This window comes from Glycine max, chromosome 1 (assembly GCF_000004515.6).
Source record: "Glycine max cultivar Williams 82 chromosome 1, Glycine_max_v4.0, whole genome shotgun sequence".
NCBI lineage: Eukaryota > Viridiplantae > Streptophyta > Magnoliopsida > Fabales > Fabaceae > Glycine > Glycine max.
In genome coordinates this window covers 3002974-3023545 of record NC_016088.4, presented here as the reverse complement: position 1 = coordinate 3023545, position 20572 = coordinate 3002974, and the positions used below count along the sequence as shown (strand labels likewise).

Sequence of the window (20572 nt, the reverse complement as noted above, 5' to 3'; positions counted from 1 at the left end):
ATTAAAAAAATTAAAATAAAAAATATTTTTATAAAGATATATATATTTATATTCTTTTATAATTTTCATAATAAATATATTTTTGAAGTTTCTTAACCATTGTCATAATCCTAAAGACACTCGTTTATACCGATTAACAAAACCCTAAAACTAATCCTAAGTTCTCTAGTGAACATGAATTATTCATAAAACAGTTAAACACTTCGAACTTGTAACATATCAAACAAAAACATATTTAATAATTTAAAATCATCCCATTAAAAATTTAAAATTAACTCCATAGAGTTTTTTTTTTTTAAAAAAGAAAGAGTCACAGGTTAGCAGGATGGACCATGAGTTGATGAGCTGCAAATTGCAGAATGTGATTTGTGTCCCTTGGTTGATATTTGTTTTTCCCAAATTCTGAAAAAGTTACATTTTCAAGCCAAAAGCAAACAAAGGAGGAGACAATCCAACCACGTGATCTGTCCAAATTTTTTTTTCTTCCCTGCAACCATTTTTTTTCCTTTCTCTTTTTCATCCCATTCTCATTTCTCTCTCATCAATCCCACACCAGCAACCTTTATTCTCATTAATAATATAATTTGAGTTCATTTATTTACTTTTATTTTATTCCTGAAACAAGTTTTTGGTCACTGGTTATAGTTGTGCATTACATTTGTGTCCACTTTGGCATTTTGTTTTGTCCTGTGTTTGGTTCTTTCTTTGGTTGTGTTGTGAGCGTGATCCTGCTCCATGCTCACCTCCTTTTTATTCCCTGCAACTGCAACAAAAGAAAGAAGATAATGGTATGGCAGTGTAGTGCCATCACCGGGAACCAACGACACACTCACATGGAATGAATTATAGAACCCAAACCTACCATTCATAGATCTCAAGGATCTCACAGTTTCCTTTTTTCCTCAATAAAGTTTTACTCTTTTTGGTCTTCTGAGTGCTCACTCCTCTTGCTTGGATTCAAATTCTCTATTTTCCAACTTGGTTTTGTGGTGGCAAAGAAAGAAAAGAAGAAAAAAACAATTTTGGCATCTGGGTTCTGTTTGGTTTGATGTTCATTGAATTGGATCATAGAGAAGTTGCTGTTTCGGTGAGAGTGGGAATCTGATTCCAAAGAGTGGCTTTTTTCTGTTTGGATAAGGTGATATAGACTGGACCTTCTTTGTGGTAATGGGGAGTCAAGTTGTTAATTATGGTGGCTTTGAGCATTTCTCAGTGGTTGTGTGAGGGAGACACAGTTGAGGAAACTGATTGTACAGTATGGAGCATAGTAGTTTGGTTTTCTGGCTATTGGGGTTTCTGCTTCTGCTGTTGATGGAAATTTCTTCTGCTGCGCTTTCTCCTTCTGGCATAAACTATGAAGGTTAATGTTTTTCTTGGGATTTTTCTTTTTTTCATTTTGTTCACTGGGATCTTTGGTAAAACTTATGAAGAGAAAGGTTGTAAATTGATGGTTTAAGGCATAAAAGTTGAGCTTGTGGGTCAATTTAATTATGCTGGAAACTACTAGGCAGGGTAGCTGGAAGGTTAATGTTGATGTGATGATTCTATTTTGTTTCTTTTTTCGTTTTCCTTGAGAATTTGAGTGCTACCTAATTACCAATAACAAGATAGCTGCAGAGAACTTGATATTACTCCTCTTCTTCCCCATAAGGGGTCTTCACTTGCCTATTTTATTTTCTCTTTTTGGTTGATCAATTTTCTTTTTATTTGTATGATGGAAATACAAGAGAATTTTGAGATGAAGGTTCTCACCCTCATCTGTTTGTTCCTTGAACAGTTGTAGCTCTGATGGCCATAAAGAATGGCTTGATTGATCCTCACAATGTTCTGGAAAATTGGGATATTAATTCTGTTGATCCATGTAGCTGGAGGATGATTACTTGTTCCCCTGATGGTTCTGTTTCAGTATTGTAAGTTGCTTGGCTTTTAAGTGTTTTCAAAAGTAGTGAAGAAGAAGCTTCTAGAGGTCTTGATTAGAAAATGGACCAAACAACTTTTGCTAGTTTAATTTTCACCTAAAGGATTTTTTTTTCTCTTATCAGGGGATTGCCTAGTCAGAACTTGTCTGGTACACTATCTCCTGGGATCGGAAACCTTACTAACTTACAATCTGTGTAAGTCTATGCTAATTTTATTAAGATTCTACATATCTGGCTTTTGCTTTGAATTTTGGTTGGGTTTGACATCAGTACCTCTTAATTCTTATTGATCGACTCTATCCTTGCTCTATTACATTGATGCTTAATTAATTGTACACATATGCAGCTTGCTTCAGAATAATGCTATTTCTGGTAGAATTCCTGCTGCAATAGGAAGCTTGGAAAAGCTTCAGACACTCGATATTTCCAATAATGCATTTAGTGGTGAGATACCCAGTTCTTTGGGAGGCCTCAAGAACCTGAATTATTTGTAAGTTAAAAAAAGCATTTATACGGATATGATGTTAATTGATGCAGAGATTTTGAGTTTGATTATGAAATTGTTTTTTTAACTCAATTTAAATTGTCTTATGTACTTGCCAGGAGGTTAAATAATAACAGCCTTACAGGATCCTGCCCTCAGTCTCTTAGCAACATTGAAGGTCTAACCCTTGTGTAGGTCTTTGTTACCTTGTTGCACCATATTTTCTTTTTTTGCCTCATCTTTACCTTAAAAGCCCAAGGACAGATTTAAAGCTTTGATTTCTTGTAGAAAATGTCTATATTAACTGTTTTGAATCGAACATGTATAGGGACCTCTCCTACAACAATCTGAGTGGTTCCTTGCCAAGAATATCAGCAAGAACTTTAAAGTAAGTTCATTTTGGATTTCCTCATCCTCATTTCTATATTCAAGTTTACAACAAAGCAGTGTAGTTTAGCTCTTGCTCAATTATTTACTTCAGGATCGTGGGTAACCCTTTAATTTGTGGCCCAAAAGCAAACAACTGTTCTACTGTTTTACCTGAGCCACTTTCCTTCCCTCCAGATGCTCTAAGAGGTGTTAATTACATCTATCTTTGAACTCTACTTTCAAATTATTTCTTCTTCCAACAATTGTATGACATGCTTAAATGTGGTGATTTGGTTTTCTAGGCCAATCAGACTCTGGTAAGAAAAGCCATCACGTGGCACTTGCTTTTGGTGCAAGTTTTGGTGCTGCTTTTGTCCTTGTGATTATAGTTGGGTTTCTTGTTTGGTGGCGGTATAGACGCAACCAGCAGATATTCTTTGATGTTAATGGTTAGTCCTTGCTAAAGCTTCTCCTACTTTCCTTTTTATATTTCCTTATATCTCTAATGCACTATTAGTAAACTTTGTGGCAAAATTTGAAAAGAATCTGATGGTCATCATTTCTCTGTTGGAGCACACAGTAGTCAGGAATTTTCCCCCCCCAAGGAATTCACATCTTAAATGCTTGGTTCAATTCATGTTTGTTACACTGTCAAAGTTAATTGACCCACTCCTCCTAACGTTGTGCTATGTTGCTTCCGATGGACTTCTGTGTATTTTTTACCTTTCAACATGCTGCATTGTTTCTTGATTGTTTTTATTATTCTCCAACTACTTTAAGCTTATTAAAAGCAAATGTAAGACTTATCATGATGAAATGAAGTATGACTACAAGATGTTTTCCCTACTGGTGACTTTTTTGCAACATGAACAACAAAAATTGTCATAATACTGTTCTTGCTTGGAAAAAATGTTGGAAATCTTAGTTGTAAAATTTAATTTGGTATTATGCAAAATACTTGATTAGTGTTCTAGAAGATAAAATTTGATAGAGAACAGTGCCGCTTGTGGTATAACTATATGTAATTCAGAACATAAGGATCACCTTCTTTGAAGGGGAGAGGCCAGCGGAGAAGTACACATTGGCTAATTGTGTGCATTTTATATTTGAACTCAAAATATAATTATAAATCTACTCCCCCTATCTGCTCTAAGCATATGTTGTATTCCTGTACCAATATATCATGCACTCTATACTTGTTTGTGTGTTTTTGTATGCGTATTCAGTAAATTTTCGTTATTCGGCAGAACATTATGATCCAGAGGTGCGTCTTGGTCATTTAAAAAGGTTCTCATTCAAAGAGCTTCGAGCTGCAACAGACCATTTCAACTCGAAGAACATTCTAGGAAGAGGTGGCTTTGGAATAGTTTACAAGGCATGCTTGAATGATGGGTCTGTTGTGGCTGTCAAAAGGTTAAAGGACTATAATGCAGCTGGTGGTGAGATCCAATTTCAGACAGAAGTTGAGACCATAAGTTTGGCTGTCCACCGGAATCTTCTGCGGCTTTCGGGGTTTTGCAGTACTCAGCATGAAAGACTCCTTGTTTATCCCTATATGTCTAATGGCAGTGTAGCCTCTAGATTAAAAGGTTAGCTCATTGAACTTCTCATTAAGCTGCTCATGATTGAGGTTGATATTTATACTCTAAATCCTCAAGATCATTTTAAACTCTACCTTATTTGTCTTTGGTTTTGGATTTATATACCAGATCATATTCATGGTCGGCCAGCTTTAGATTGGACGAGGCGAAAGAGAATAGCTTTAGGTACTGCAAGAGGGTTGGTTTACTTGCATGAGCAATGTGACCCTAAAATTATTCACCGTGATGTCAAAGCAGCCAACATATTGCTAGATGAAGACTTTGAAGCTGTTGTTGGTGATTTTGGTTTAGCTAAGCTTTTGGATCATAGAGATTCACATGTGACCACTGCTGTGCGTGGCACGGTTGGCCACATTGCTCCAGAGTACCTATCCACAGGCCAATCATCAGAAAAAACTGATGTGTTTGGGTTCGGAATCTTGCTGCTTGAACTGATCACAGGCCATAAGGCTCTAGATTTTGGGCGAGCAGCAAACCAGAAAGGTGTAATGCTTGATTGGGTAAGCTCTCCAGACTTTCACTTTTTTCAACATGTCTTTTCTCCTTTGGTTAGCATATCAAGCTTTTTACAAGTTCTAGCAATATTTTTATTTCCAAAACTTACAATGAATGATTTGTTGGCACTAAGAACAACTTTCTTCTTATATGCAAAACTTGTCTTCCTTGAATTTTATGGAAAGAGAGTACTAGAGTAATTTCTCTTCTTAACAGGAGCTGGTATTAATAAAACAGTTTTTTTAACATTAACTAGGTCTGATTCTTAGCAACTAAAATTGGAAGGTTTTTATTAAATAACATTTATATTATACTTTTGTATTTGTTATGTAATAAATGATTTCTTTAACATTTATATTACTCCCTCTATCCCAAAATGACTGCAGTTTTAATCTTTGAATTTTTTTTTCAAATTGATTGCTGTTCTCACTTTTCAATGAGATATTCAAATATTTATTCCAATTTTATCTTGTAATAAATAGTGCCGTCTTGAAAGATTTAATAATACATTTATTGAAATGAAGAGAGAGAATAAGGACATTTTAGTAAAATTATTCCCTAATAAATGTTAATTCTCTTGAAATACTTGTTTTCTTGATCTATGTGGAAAAACCTTAAACATGAGTCATTTTGGGGAATTTGGCTTCTCTGCTGTCCCTGCTGCCCCCATCAAAATAACAATGCATAACTGTATTAATATTTAATGGTGATATTTAATTTTAAAAATCATGAAAACTGTACGATTTTGAAGGAACAGAGACAACATGGGAAGGAACAGTAGAGAAGCCAAATCCCATTTTGGGATGGTGGGAGTATACTTTTGTATATGTTATGTAATAAATGATTTCTGATTTCTTTCCCAATAAAACCTTACATTTTTAGCTTAACTGGTAATCTTGAATTCGAATTCTAGGGAATACAACAGGATTAAAAAAATTCCGTTGGAAGATTTTTGTTGTCCTCAGTAATCCTAAATTGACTTGAGCCCCGGATAGGGTGGGTTAAACCTCCAAAAAAATCATAAGGGTTGAATGATTGATGATAACAAAAATGTTTAAACTTCAAAGAATTGGCCACTTCAGCTGCAATTTAGTTTTTCTTGCTCTAGTAATTGGTTCTAAGATTAATTTTCTCTCTTCAATCACCATTCTCTTTTTCAATGTGAATCAAACAACTTTCAGGTTAAGAAGCTCCACCAGGATGGAAGATTGAGTCAAATGGTAGACAAAGATCTAAAGGGCAACTTTGATCTGATTGAATTAGAAGAAATGGTTCAGGTTGCACTCTTGTGTACACAATTCAATCCTTCACACCGCCCCAAGATGTCAGAAGTATTAAAGATGTTGGAAGGGGACGGCTTAGCTGAGAGATGGGAGGCCTCACAGAGGATTGAAACACCAAGGTTTCGGTCTTGTGAGCCTCAAAGATATTCAGATTTAATAGAGGAATCTTCACTCATAGTTGAAGCCATGGAGCTTTCTGGCCCTAGGTGACAAGCATCTTGGTTTTCCACTATAGCTCCTTGTTTAAAAGGTGTAGTTTACATGTTAAAAATGACAGTGTCATTAGTGTCAATAGCTATGTAATGCTCGTATTCATCTGTAAAAAGAAAAAAAAGGAAAGTCATGTATAAGTATCTTCTTTGTTGGAATGTTGATTTAGTTGCTTCAGAAATTTTTTGAATCAATGTTAGAAAATTGTATGTAGTTGCACTTAACATGTTCTTGCTGTTGGTTTTGGTGGCTAAGCAATGTCATAGAGCCAGTTGAGTAAAATTTTCTTTAGCTCATCTTCATCCTAAACTCTAATATATATTTCATTGGTAGGTTACCATAAGACTTGTGGCATGCCTTTGGAATAATCAACTTGTAAAAAAAAGGAAAAGACAAATGCAAGTGAGGAATGATGAGGAAATTATAATAGGTGTTAAATTTAAAATACTGTTTAACTTGAGAAAAAAGAAAGAAAAAAAATCTGTTACAAGGGGACTTATTTGTGCTACTTTTTAATTTGCAACTTATAATTTGTCGAAATTAAATTACGTAATTCATGGCTTTTTACAATCTTTACTTATTTTTTTATACTGTTTTAGGTTAAGGGGGAAACTCTATTATCTTCATAAAGTAGCTCAATAAGGCATCGAATATATAAAAGTCGATATTAAAGATTGACAGGCGTTACAAATGTGAAACTTTAATTTTGTTAGAAGAATTACTCTATTAAAGCATTTATAGTATACCTAAATTTTGTCCTTGCTATAATTAATTGCTAAAATTTATTTTTAAAATTATTCAATATTATTTTAAAATAAATTTAAATTTAGGAGGAAAAAAACTATATTTTCATCATCTAAGTTTAATTTAGTTTCCAACCTTTTTTTAATATTTTTAATTTACTTTTAATCTTAAGTTTCCATTCCAACTATTTATTTATTAGACAATTTTGTTCATTGAATTTCAACATGTTATTTGAACTAAGGTTCATTCTTACACCAAGGAAGGTCCAATAATTCAATGGATTAAACTCGATTGACAACACATTAAATTTATGAAAATATCGTGTTTGATTTTTTAAGAGCCAAAAATTCTAATTACAGTTTTCATTCTTCTTTTTCATCATTCTTTGTCTTCTTCCCATATCACCACCATTGTTTCTCTTTTTTCTCACTGTTGCCGCTACAATTGTGGAACCTCCATCTACCCTTATTCTTGCTAGATTTGTCATTTGAATGCTATTTTTGTCAAATTTTGTCTAACCCTAAACTCCTTTTTCGATCATCATGAAACATGTGAACCTCCTTAATCATAACTATGCTGAACCACCAACCTCCATGCAACTTGATTGTCTTCCCTTGTGCTAAACCAACCTACGCACTCAAATAGATTCCTAACCCAACTCAACCACTAAACAACCTTAATCAATAAATAACATAAGCACCATAAACATGTGCCTCCACACGCTCTATGCCCCATTCATTTATGCCCAAACAGAACCTTCATCACTTAGCTTGAAACCATCACCCAAATCTTAATTCTTAAACAGCATAACTGCAAAGGGCATTATTTAATAATGGTTTACGGATGAGGTTATGTGGGGGTGAAAAATGAAAGGCGGCAGTAACAATTGGAAAATGGAAACAAGGAACTTTAATAAATAAATAATTAAGAGTATGTTTAGATAAATTTCTCCAAAGATACTTATAGGAGAAAAAAATAAAAAGAAAAAATTAAATAAACTTTTCTATAAGTAAAATTAGTTCATACATAAATTAATATATAGAAATTCTCATATTAGTATTTTTAAAAGTCAAACTTTAACTTCTATACAAACTAGTTTGAGTTTATGGAAAAATGTATTTCATAACTTTTTTTCAACAAGTATTTTTAAAAAATTTTATCCAAACATGTACTCATTAGTCTGCTTAATGATCTAAGTTCAAGTAGTTTGTATGACCTTTTTATGTAAACTTTATTGCTATTATTGAAAGAAAAAAAAAACAACGTTTTGCGACTCAATTAATCGTGTTAAACAATATATATCTCTGCTAGCTTGAAAGACAAAGGTAACACTGAGGAAAACATTGAAGAAAAATAAATAAATTAGAGGATAAAAATGACATCTAAATCAAACTTAGTTGACGAAAATACTATTTTTGTTATATTTAAATTAAGGAAAAATCGATTTTAAAATATTCAGTCTAAGATAATCTAAGTTTTAATACAAGTTAATTAAATAATTTATTTATAATTAATAATTAGACTTTAACTGTATACATAAACGAAGAAAATACAAATCAGTAGATCTGGCCGAGTAACTAGCATATTGTATAGGATGGGCTAACAATTTATAAATTGAAAGGCAACTGTTACGGGCACTATTGGGTACTTTTTGCCCATATTCTAAATCTGCCCCCTCAAAAATTGTACAAGAAAATATGTTTTTTTTTTTATCACGGGTGAAAAAAATGCACAACAGAGGTATATTTTTGTTGTGTAAGTGCATAATGAAAACATATTTTTTTATTGCATACACATTTTTATAACGAAAACACATTTTGTTGTTAACTATCCATGTATAATGAAAACATGTTTCGGTTGTACAATGCTCTCAAACAAAATGAAAATATTTTTTTGTTGTATACCTGCACAATGGGAATATGTTTTCGTTTTATAAGTTATTTTTGCAAAAAATAAAATAAAAATAATGGAACCATGTTTTTGTTGTTATTTTTGTCTATCAACCACAATTTATGCTAAATTGTTATCGACCTCATTAAAAGACTTGTAACACATTATGCATGGCGTGCAACAATTACCAAACACAATTAGCAAAGTTTATAATCCATGTTAACTGAATAAAAACATTAGCTAGAGTTTTATCAAGTGTCAAAATGAATACACATAACAATACTTAATACAAGAGGAGTTAACTAAAACAACTAATCCTTAGTGATCTCTACTACATGTTGAGATCCTATAGTTGAATGAAACATCAATGAGTTAAATTCTTGTATGCGTTACAGGTACGGTCTCTGTCATGAACGAGCTTCACATGTGTAGTAGTGATTCTCTTTAACAAATCCAATTATAACAAGGCGTTGTTGTGTCACAGATGGTGTCGAACTCCCAAGCGAAGAAAAGTCCAATTTTGGAGCATAGATAAGGGGACCAAGAAAACATTATATTGACTAATAATGGCATCATCCATGTTATAAGTGATTATCCTCTTGTCAACAGATGCTATTAGGCCGGGTTGGACATACAAAAAATATAACAATTTAACCAATCTGTCCTGTGTGCCAAACGACTTAACGTATTAAGAATTCCATGTTTGAAGTTCCAGAATCAAGTCCTATCAAACTAGAGTCCATGATTCCTCATTCTAACCTAGTCAGGTTGCAATTGTTTTGTAACCACAATTTCCATTAGGTCTCACGTCAATAATTTTTACAATGAATTGTTGCAACGGATCGAGAAATTCATTCATATAAGAGATTTTTTGTCCATTTTTTGTTATTGACATCTTTGCGAGCCACACTTAAAGTTCCCAAATTACCAACCAATGTGTTCATTTCATCAACTTGCTCCGACATTGAAGGTGCACATTTAGTAGATTTCACAAACTTCGGTGCACTCTTTGTTCTTATTTTTTTTGGAGGGGGACACATTAAAGTGGTATTCAGAATCCAAGTTCATGGACCTTATTCTTCAATGTCATTTTCTTGTCCACGTCAAGTTGTGAAAATCTCTTTAACAATGTATCAATCTCAGGTTAGAGGAGGGGGGGGGGGGGGTCAATGTCCAACCCATTGTTAGGATCTTCAGGCATTTTATTTGATTGATTTGTATGCATTTAATTTAATAGATTGGGACAATAAAAATTATTTTGGCTATCATCATACATGTTTCCAAAAGCCAAGGCATTATAACTTTTTCAGAAAAAGAATGTATTCCAATCCATGTATTCTCTACAAAGTACCATTCATGAAAAATCAAAATTACAAAAAATAAAACATAATGAAATCATGATTTCGTTGTGCGTCTGGAATTTGATACACAATAGAATCAAGATTTTGTTGTTGTCTAAAATTCCAAATACACAATGAAATCATAATTCTGTTGTGTTCTGGAAAATAAAAAAACAAAATCATGTTTTTTTGTGTTAAAAAAGATAGTAGAAATATGATTCCATTGTGTTAAAAAAATTACCACGTTGGGTGGTCTAAGGGAGATGAAAGAGAAGAGAAGAGTTGGAGAAGTGATGAAGAAATGAGAAGTGAGAGAGGAAGGGAGAAGGGTTAGGGGTGTAGGTAAAAGGAAGGAAGGTAGAATGGTAAAATTGATATGGCTGGTAGTGCTAATAACAATTTAGGAAGTGAGAATAGTTGTTCATAATTGAAATTATACTTGGTCCAGTATGACATGTCTCAGGTTGGACCTCATTTGAAGCAAGTTTGTTTGAATTTATTTGACATCTCTAATTACAATAGTTGATTGCTATTTTCACCTCTCTTTTTCTTTAAAAAATGCCCTTATTCTAAAGAGTAACATGCATTTCACAACATTGAATTCAACTCAAATTATCGAAAAATATAAAACCCAACTCTAGTTGTGATTGAATTGCGATGTGTTTCATCTTAGGAACAAAGATGGAACCATTGCCTTGAGTGTAGCTTAGGTTTAAATCAATATCTAGCATCTTGTGCTTCATGTTCAATGAGTTGTCTTAAAAAAAGATAGAGAACCCGATGATATGTTTGATCAACAAAACGTTGGAAGTGAAGGTGCTAGCAGAGACCAAGAAGTCGACAAATAGGTTTCATATTGTGGTGTGACAATTTTCTGACACACTTGTCCTCTTCTAATATTTCAAATAAGTATTCAATTGCAAAATGTGTGATTATAGTCTCTTAAATTTCAATTGCTAATTGGGTCTCCAAGTTATCTCAATTGAATGACTTTAGTCCTTCCGGTATCACAATTTTTTTATTTAAAAAATAAACAATTCTAATGTACAACTATAAAATTTAAAGACTAAAAATTGCACAAATATAATACTTGAGACTCAATTGGTATAATTGATATCTAAAGGACTGAAATCACATACTTAAAATATTTGACTAAATCCACTAGGCATATTTAAAACATGAGGAACTAAAATATCACAATTATAATATTTAAGAAATCAAAATTATAATTAAGCCTAAATATAAAATATTATTGATAAATTCTTAAAATGATACATTCATGCATTTTTTTTAGTCAAAAGGGGCTAAAGTCCAAGATCATACATTCATCCATACTACATAGTAACACTTCACCCCCCCTTAAAACTGAACCCTCGACTAATGGGTGAAATGGCACTATAAAGCATAAACTAGGCTAAAATGTATTGATATGACTTTACATAGGCTGTTAACCGTTAAGATGATACTTATGTGACAAAAAATTAAATAATGTGAAAAATACAAAATGTCATACTGAGACTTGAACCCATAACCTTTATGTCATTTGTTTTCTTAGTTGATAATATTCATTATATATCACTATATCACGAGTTATTAATTTTTTTATATAATGATTAAAATTTATAAATCAAAATTATGGATCAAACATTATAGCAGGATTAAAAGTGCATTTTAACCTATAAATTGTATCCCCTCCGGTCTATATAAGAAAAAAAATCATTCATGCTAATTAAGAAAATTAGTTAATTATATTTAATTGTACAATTTTCAATTAAAATTAAATTTTCTCTCAACTTATCATTCATTGAAACTTGATATTAAAAATAGAAATGAGTCATTGAACTAAAACCTAATTAAATGAAAAATATTTTAAAAATAATAACATTAAATAAAATAAAAAAATAAAATTAGTTGAAAATTTTTTATATTTAATTTTTCTTCTTCTTACATTTCATATAACAGTAATAAAGGGTAAGTTAGCATGTGCGGCCACACCAGTGTGTTCATGCTCCGGTCCCCAAACCAAAAATCTTAACGCTCATTGCTCCCACATGTACCACGTGTCGTCTCCACATTGCATACACTTCGTCGGTGCTACATTGCTCACCATCATCACCACATGGCCTCCCTCGATTTTTTGGTACCCTTTCGCTGACGCCACGTCTCACATACTTCGTCGTGTCGGTGTCGGCGTCAGCACTATTTGCTATACATTCTTTGCTGGCGGGGCCTTTTCCGTATTGACGAAACTACCCCTCAATTCTCAACCTGACGAAACTTACCATTTTGTGGGCAAAGAAACAACTTAATGTGAACTTTATTATCCACTAAATTGATTAAAAGAGTAAATCAATGCCCCGTAGGGTAAGGTTTCAATTTTGCAAAGTTGCTTTCCAATGCACTTGCCTAAACAAATATGGCATTTATTTATATCATCAATTCATCATGATTATAATTGTTTGGAGTGTAATAGACCTCGAATTGCATGTGGTACCTGTCTTGAATTGGATAAAAAAAGAATTGCATGAGGTAGCAATTATCATTAACGTCATTCTTCAGCACCAACTTATGTAATTTAATTTTTTTTTTGGTAATGAACCTATGCAATGTGATTATTAGAGAATGGAAAAAATAGAAATTTTTTTTTTATAAGAGATTAAGCATTTTTTTAGAGTACCATAATATTAATATGAAACATGTATTAATTTTATTAATTAAATTTATATTAGTAAGACCAACGACTTGTTGGTAATATTAGTTTATACAATTTTTTCATTGGTTCTATCAAATTGAAACCAAATATAAGGGACAGAAATGAAATTTCAAAACAATGTAACTAAATTTGTGCTGCCTTTCTCCGTCGGGTATTGGATAACTGTTGCGTTGAGATTTGAATTTAAATAAACCTAATTCATGCCCATTCCGTTGAAGGTAAGGAGAAGACAGGAAAGCAATTAATCAGTTTAAAAACCCTTTCATTCCTAATTTTCTAATTATAGACGCCATTTCCTAAAATTTAGAATCAAATCTATAAACATTTTAGTTCCCTAAATTCTATTTTAAATCACTTTCAGTTAAATTCAGTCGACCTCATTGTCACATTTTAATTTTGCTTTTCAACGTGAAATTAACGGTGTAATATTAGTTTTCTTGAGAAAAACACACCGAAAACGAAAATGTAGAACATAATAATGCACGATGACGAATGGACACTTCAAATGTCTTGTCTTCAACGTATAATTAAGAGCGTTGTTTAAAAATCTGTTGCAAAATTATTTTTGGTTTTACCAATAAATCAAAACTATTTATTTTTATCAATTTCACGTTCAAACACATGTCATAATTTGAACTGCAATATTCTTACACTTCATATTCACATTACACCCATACAAAGGTGCACACTCAGATTTCACAATAATCTCTTTCTCTCTGTCCATGCCCACGTTCAGTGAAACTGTGAAACCCCTTTTTCCCTTATCACATCTCAGCTCAGTTTTCATTCAAAACAAACACTGATCTGTGAAGTGTGAACCACAAAGCACGTTTTGTTCTATGCCTTGGCTTTGTTCACCATGGACTCTTCTAAGAGACTTACATTTTCGGAACCCTTTATGTCACAGGGGAGAAAGGTGATTTCTGGGTTCAGTTTGGGCGTTGGAGTTTCTCTCCTTTTCCTCACTCTTATCTTGCTCAACAGCACTTCCCTCTCCGTTCCCAAGGTTCAAGTGTTTCTCCAAGGATCCGATTCCAATTCCACTTCTTCGTTCTCGTGGCGTTTTCCCTTCACAACCGCTCTTTCTTCCAACGGTTCCGTGAGTTCTCTGCATAGGGTTGACGTGAGGGTGTCGTCAAGTGAGGGTTCGGAGAAAACCCTTTTGGGAAATCTCACTGGGGATCAGAAAAACGCAAGCTTGTATGATGGGCATGAGGAAGATGAACATTGTTGTTCTTTGAAGAATGTTACTTTGGCAGGGAAGGAAAATGCGCACGTGGGAAATTCGTCATGCAATGGTGATGGTGTGGGAAAGTGTGAAGATGGGTTGTTGTTTAAGGAAAGTAATAATGATAGTGTTAGTGTTGGTGGTTTGCTTGGGGAATGTGACATCTTTGATGGGAAATGGGTGAGGGATGAATTCAAGCCTTACTATCCATTGGGGTCTTGTCCAAATGTTGATAGGGATTTTGATTGCCATCTTAATGGAAGGCCTGATAGTGATTATGTCAAGTGGAAATGGCAGCCAAATGGGTGTGACATTCCAAGGTATGGTGATGCTTCTTGCTGTTTTTCGTTAACAATTGAGAAATGTTGTTAATTTAGAATAAAAAAAAAACATGTGAAAAAGGCAATTTGTATGTGTTTTTGTGTTAGTGTGAATATGGAGTGAGGGAGGCTCAATGTGATTGTAATGATAAATTGAAAGAAGAATGAAAGCTTGCTGGTGAACAATTAGTATAAAGGATATATAACACAAGTGACATTTCCTGTGTATAAATAATTGTAAGTTACATTTCCTGCGTATAAATGGAAGTTAGTTACATAACAGAAGCTTTGTCTTCCATATTATAAATGCTTGTTGGAGTTATAAAGACGGTAAATGTAAAGAGAAGGGAATGGGGTGACAGGAAAGAAGGGATAGAAAGGAAAAAGTTACATTTCATGTGTATGGACTTCTTTTTTTTTTTTATTGAGGGATAAAGGGAGAGGTAAAAGATTATAGGTGTGAAGTCGTGAAATGGTACTTTGGTCCCTGGACATTTACCTCATTAAAATGATGTGTGCAATTCTGTCTTTATATTACAAAGTCATTTCACATTACTCTGGACAAGAGGAGTAAGTTAAACAAGAAGTTTGTTATATAAGGGACAAAATTGTGAGGTACATTGTCAAGGACCACAATGCTTGTTTACTCGTGTAAAATTAAAATTTAATCTTTCTAAAAAATAAAATTAAGTAGCTCAACTTATAGGTAACATATATCTGACAATATTTTAAATTGAAAGAAAAGCTATTCCCCTTAATTACCCACCATTTGAAGGGGAACAAAAAGTTAGCTTGGGGGAGAATTGTTTCTCATACTCTCCCTTCTAAAACTCTCTTTTGAAATATTAATCATGTTCAGTTGGTTTAGGATTAAATGATTTAACAGGTCGGATTATGGGATCTAGTGATCTACATACAGACAATATGTAGTAATCTGCAATCAGAGTCTATGAAAACCAGGCAGGGGAGGGGGGTGATTAGGGATCTTTACAACCTAGTTTCTTTTTCATACTTTTGGGGTAGTTCAGTTTCTTAACCTTAGTTTTGGTTTACAGTCACTTCAATTATCAAACCTATGACAGCCATTTTAAACTACAATATATCAATGCTTGTTGCTTATGTTTGTTAATTACTGTTGTCATCTCAGTTTGAATGCAACTGATTTTCTGGAAAAGTTGCGAGGGCAGAAGCTGGTTTTTGTGGGGGATTCACTGAACAGAAACATGTGGGAGTCCATGGTGTGTATCCTACGTCAAAGTGTCAAGGACAAGAAACGTGTTTTTGAAATTTCAGGAAAAACAGAATTTAAGAAGAAAGGTGTCTATGCTTTTAGATTTGAGGCAAGTTTCTGGTACATCCATGAGATTTTCCTTAGTATATATCTTGTAATGATATCTCATTGATTTTTTTTGGCTATATTTATAGGATTATAATTGTTCAGTAGATTTTGTTAGTTCACCATTCATTGTTCAAGAGTCAACTTTCAAAGGCATAAATGGGTCCTTTGAGACATTAAGATTGGATTTGATGGACCAGACAAGTACCACCTATCATGATGCTGATATCATAGTCTTCAATACAGGCCATTGGTGGACCCACGAGAAAACATCGAGGGGGTGAGTTCAGCCTTTTTTTTTTTTTTGTCACATTGCCTTCACATTGTCTATGGTTCTATGCTTCAAAGTGGCCTTGAAATCTGTAGATTAGAATGGTGCTACTTGAAGATGAATTACAGAATTTAGCATGATATTTGATACCACATGCTTACTATTTTCATGTGAGACTGCTTTTCCAATCAAAATTTTAATCTATTGTTTTCTACACACCTCTAATTTTGTGCCTTATAGTGCTTACTGTTTGTAAATTATAACAGAATTTTGGCATGATATCTAATTAAAGCTCTTGCATACCATGCTTCCAACTTTGTCACTTGAGATTTCTTTTTTAGCCAAGATGTTAATCTCTCTTGTCATCTTAACTCTATATATTTTCAGCCACATAGTGCTTATTTGTTATCCTCATAAGCAATAAGTAAAGGTTTTTGATTTTTCTGTCATCCAATACTGTTACAGAGAAGACTATTATCAAGTAGGCAACCATGTATACCCCAGACTCAAAGTTCTGGATGCATATACAAGGGCATTGACCACTTGGGCTAGATGGGTTGACAAAAATATTGATGCCAACCGAACTCAGGTTTTCTTCAGAGGATACTCAGTAACCCATTTCAGGTATTGGTCTTTTACATGGCTGCTAAATGTTAAGAGTCTGGACTTGCTATTGTTTGCCTCCCTTACATTACATAGGCTCCAAAATTAGTTGAAGTAACTTTATGGCTGGAAATTTATGTGTTGGTATTCAGATCTAGGCATGCAAACTGGCTAAATTCCTATCTTTTTGCTATGACTATCACTGTGTTCACTCACCCTCCTGCAAGTCTTTTTTACATATTAATGAACATGTCTTTTGTTGGAAGGATGGGACAGTGGAACCATGTGGTAATATACATTTACTTCTGAACATTGCACAAGATCCATTTATACATTTCCAAAAACTACAGATATAATCAAAAAGTTCTTAACTAGTTATTATGATCCTCTTTACCTACTTGAATATTTTTTTTTTACTGGATGAAAACTTCTTTAGCTATTTTATCTAGAGAAATGCTATTTTTACAACAATTCATACGACAAATTGTACTACTAAGAGAGAGAAATATGAGATGCAATAAATGATGCAATAAATAATTTGTTCTACAGAATGTTGTATGATTTATTGTATGAATGACACAACTCTTTTATCTATATTATTGTGATGACTGATTTAATACCTCAGCACAATTTTTTCAGCAAAATCATATTGTTTATGCTAGTTTGTCTTAAATATTTGATATTGTATCGTTGTCAACAAAAAAAATTAGATGGCCGATTCCAGAATATCATTTACTCTTGAAATTGTATTTATTGTTTTCTTTTTTACCATGGTCCAGATTAGTATTGGTGTACATTATCAATGTACTGTCATATTAATAGAATGCTTGATACACGTTAACTCAACATATCAATAAAATTAACCAACCACTTATAATTTGACCTAACCACAAGCAATAATGCAGACTCCAGTGTCCTAGTTGGTGATCTCAATTGTACTATACATTATTAATTATTAATATGAATGTATGATATGCTGATTCATATTCATCTGGTATGCCTTGACCAATATATTCTAATGCTGCCTGACATGGTTTCAGGGGTGGGCAATGGAATTCAGGCGGAAAGTGCCACAAAGAAACTGAGCCAATATCTAATGGAAAGCACTTACGCAAGTATCCCTCAAAAATGAGGGCTTTTGAGCATGTGGTCATCCCAAAGATGAAAACCCCAGTGATATATATGAACATTAGTAGGCTTACAGATTACAGAAAAGATGGGCATCCTTCTATATACAGAATGGAGTACAAGACAGCAGAAGAACGGACCGCTGCTGAACAACACCAAGATTGCAGTCATTGGTGTTTGCCTGGAGTACCTGATACTTGGAATGAATTACTGTATGTTTCTCTCTTGAAATATGGTAAAGGCCATTGGAAAAGCTGAGCAAAACTCCACACCCGATTTCTGATTCTTTATACATATTCAACAAATGTATATTCATTGATTTCCCACATCTAGATGTCCATCTCAAAGGGTCTCTTGAGTTTAGTTTGTGCTGATATGATTGACTAGAGTGACAAGTTTATGTGTATGTTTCTGTATACATCTACTGGTAGTACAATTGTTATAATGAATGAATACCACGAAAGCTGTAAAATTTGTAGATTGAAAGCTTGACTTGATTCTTTGCCTTGATTAGTTAAAGAAAATGAAGGATCAAACTTGTGAAGGTGATTCCTTATGATGCTTGGGGCGAGGGGAAGTAGTAAATGGCACAAAATAAAATATGTTTTTTAAAATGAATGGGCTATCCATTTATCTGTTTTAAACCTTCAATCTTCTGCCTGCTGCAATGGTATTGCGAACGTGCTTCCATTGTGGTGTTAGTGTAAGCATGAGATGGAATGATTGGCACCTTTTTAACTTAGCCATTGATTTAACCAATACTTGATATTTCTCGTTAAGCCAAGAAATAAAGCAGAATAGACATCTGCTACTGCTACTATCAGTAACTTTAAATGCGTGTTTGGGTTCTCATTTAAAAGTTTGTTAAACGGATATTCACACTTTTCAATGTAAAAAATGAAGTGTGTTTGATTTATTGGTTTTATGACTTTCAAAGCATGTCAATGGAGAAGTATGTCTCTAACGGATTGAACTCAACAGACGTTTGAAGGTTGTACGTCAACACAAACATACCCGTAGAAATATCTCTTTTGACTAGATGAATGGAAGGTAAACCTTTAAATGTTTCTTATAATGACACAACCAGAAACGTGGTCTTGGTTGAAATGGTTTTGACTATAGACTGGAATAAATTTTAAGCTAGCATGGTTTATCATATATACTAAAAATCAATAATGGATATGTGTAAGAGTATTCTCTTAGAAATAAATGTACTTTTAACACGACTCACTTGTATATATTAGGTGTCTTAGTCTATGTACACCGTTCCTACGTAAGAAGTTCATTTCTCTTTTATATCACTTTTGGGACATGAAATATTTGTTTGTTAGGAAGCCTTTTTTATGAAGAGGATAAACTAGTTTTCCATTGAGTCCCCAGAGCAACTTCAAATGTTAGTAAAATCAGAAATGTAGCAGTATAAAGGGAAAGGGTGAGGGGTCGTGGGGCATGATCATTATTCATTCTATTAACCTTAGAAAGAAGACTCTGAAGCTTTTCTATTAAAGTTCAATAGAATACAATCCTAAACTTTGAGGGACTAGAATTGTACTATTCTTTTATTCCTCATAAGGTTATAACTAACAACACAAACAAGCATGGAAAAGGGAACACAGACATGAAGGGAAGGGAGTGATCACAAATTACCTACCTACTCATCTGCAGAAACTGATCAGAGAGAAAGGAATTCTAGTCAGCTGCAAATTGAGTAATTTGGACAGCAAAAGTTGGTAACTTCTCAAAGGAAGGCCAACTTTGTTTTATTACATTCTACAGCAAGAAGAACTACATAGATGAGCAATAGATAGCCATAGAGACCCCAATGGAGTCCATTGCCTTTTCGTGACTTGCCGGTTTGCCAGGCTGTAGCCAAAGCCTCTCCTCCTTTGGAGAATGCATATCTGCTTCTGCCACTCAAGAGAGAATGTTAGAACACATCCCTTGTTGATTAGAGAAGCCAAAGCTAAGCCAAAACAAACTGTTTTAAGTGGAGGAGTGTGAGTGGTGAGGACCCTCTCACACCCCTTTATCTCCATGCTTCTTCAAGAACCATGGATGGATGTTTGCCAACAAAGCTCCATATTTGCTCACCAGATTCAGGACTTGATAGATTGGTTTAGAGGGTGTGTCCAAAGGGCTCTACACAGAAAAACTAGTGGAGAAGTTAGCCTCTGACCATTGTTTTAAATAGTTGATGATTGAGAACTAAGAAGTGCTATCATCATCTTTTCATTATCCATTTGCTTATTACTTTTTCATTTTAAAAAACCATCAAAAGTTGAAACTCAAGAAAGAAATTTGTACTGTGCTCACTAAAATAATTAAATGGATTAAAAAAAACATTTATTTGGTTTATTGAATCTAAACCTTAACCTAATTACCGGCCTAACTTTTTCTTGAATCTTAAATCTAACTCTAACCAGCATAGACCTGACCTAATTGTATCTTACACACTTATTTTTCTTCTACTGGTTTACATGGGAATGAAGTTTTGAGATCCCTGACCTAATTTGATTATCTCATTCTGTTTTTCTACTATTTAAGCAGTACTTAGTTTATAATATATTCATATTAAATTTGGGACTTGTATATTGTCCTCGCCAAATTTCAGCTTATTTTTTTACCGCATACATACATA

The 20572-nt window shown here is 33.5% G+C and overlaps 3 protein-coding genes across 3 annotated transcripts; 2 read left to right on the top strand and 1 right to left on the bottom strand.

Moving 5' to 3' along the window:
- Window positions 1-314: 314 nt before the first annotated feature.
- LOC100806943 (protein NSP-INTERACTING KINASE 3) lies at window positions 315-6643 on the top strand. The gene is made up of 11 exons (XM_003517605.5): window positions 315-1360; window positions 1778-1910; window positions 2043-2114; window positions 2266-2409; window positions 2523-2594; window positions 2732-2791; window positions 2885-2979; window positions 3075-3221; window positions 4020-4361; window positions 4482-4873; window positions 6050-6643. Exons 1-11 carry the CDS (start codon window positions 1258-1260, stop codon window positions 6359-6361), a joined length of 1872 nt encoding a protein of 623 aa, XP_003517653.1. The 5' UTR covers window positions 315-1257; the 3' UTR covers window positions 6362-6643.
- Window positions 6644-13582: 6939 nt separating this feature from the next.
- Window positions 13583-18420, top strand: LOC100804622 (protein trichome birefringence-like 2). Its single transcript, XM_003517672.5, has 5 exons — window positions 13583-14596; window positions 15744-15936; window positions 16022-16212; window positions 16669-16827; window positions 17847-18420. The coding sequence occupies exons 1-5, from the start codon at window positions 13908-13910 to the stop codon at window positions 18190-18192; spliced, it is 1578 nt and encodes a 525-aa protein (XP_003517720.1). The 5' UTR covers window positions 13583-13907; the 3' UTR covers window positions 18193-18420.
- A 950-nt stretch (window positions 18421-19370) lies between these two features.
- Window positions 19371-20157, bottom strand: N-36A (early nodulin-36A). Its single transcript, NM_001250707.2, has one exon. It carries the CDS (start codon window positions 19968-19970, stop codon window positions 19698-19700), a length of 273 nt encoding a protein of 90 aa, NP_001237636.1. The 5' UTR covers window positions 19971-20157; the 3' UTR covers window positions 19371-19697.
- Between the last annotated feature and the right edge of the window lie 415 nt (window positions 20158-20572).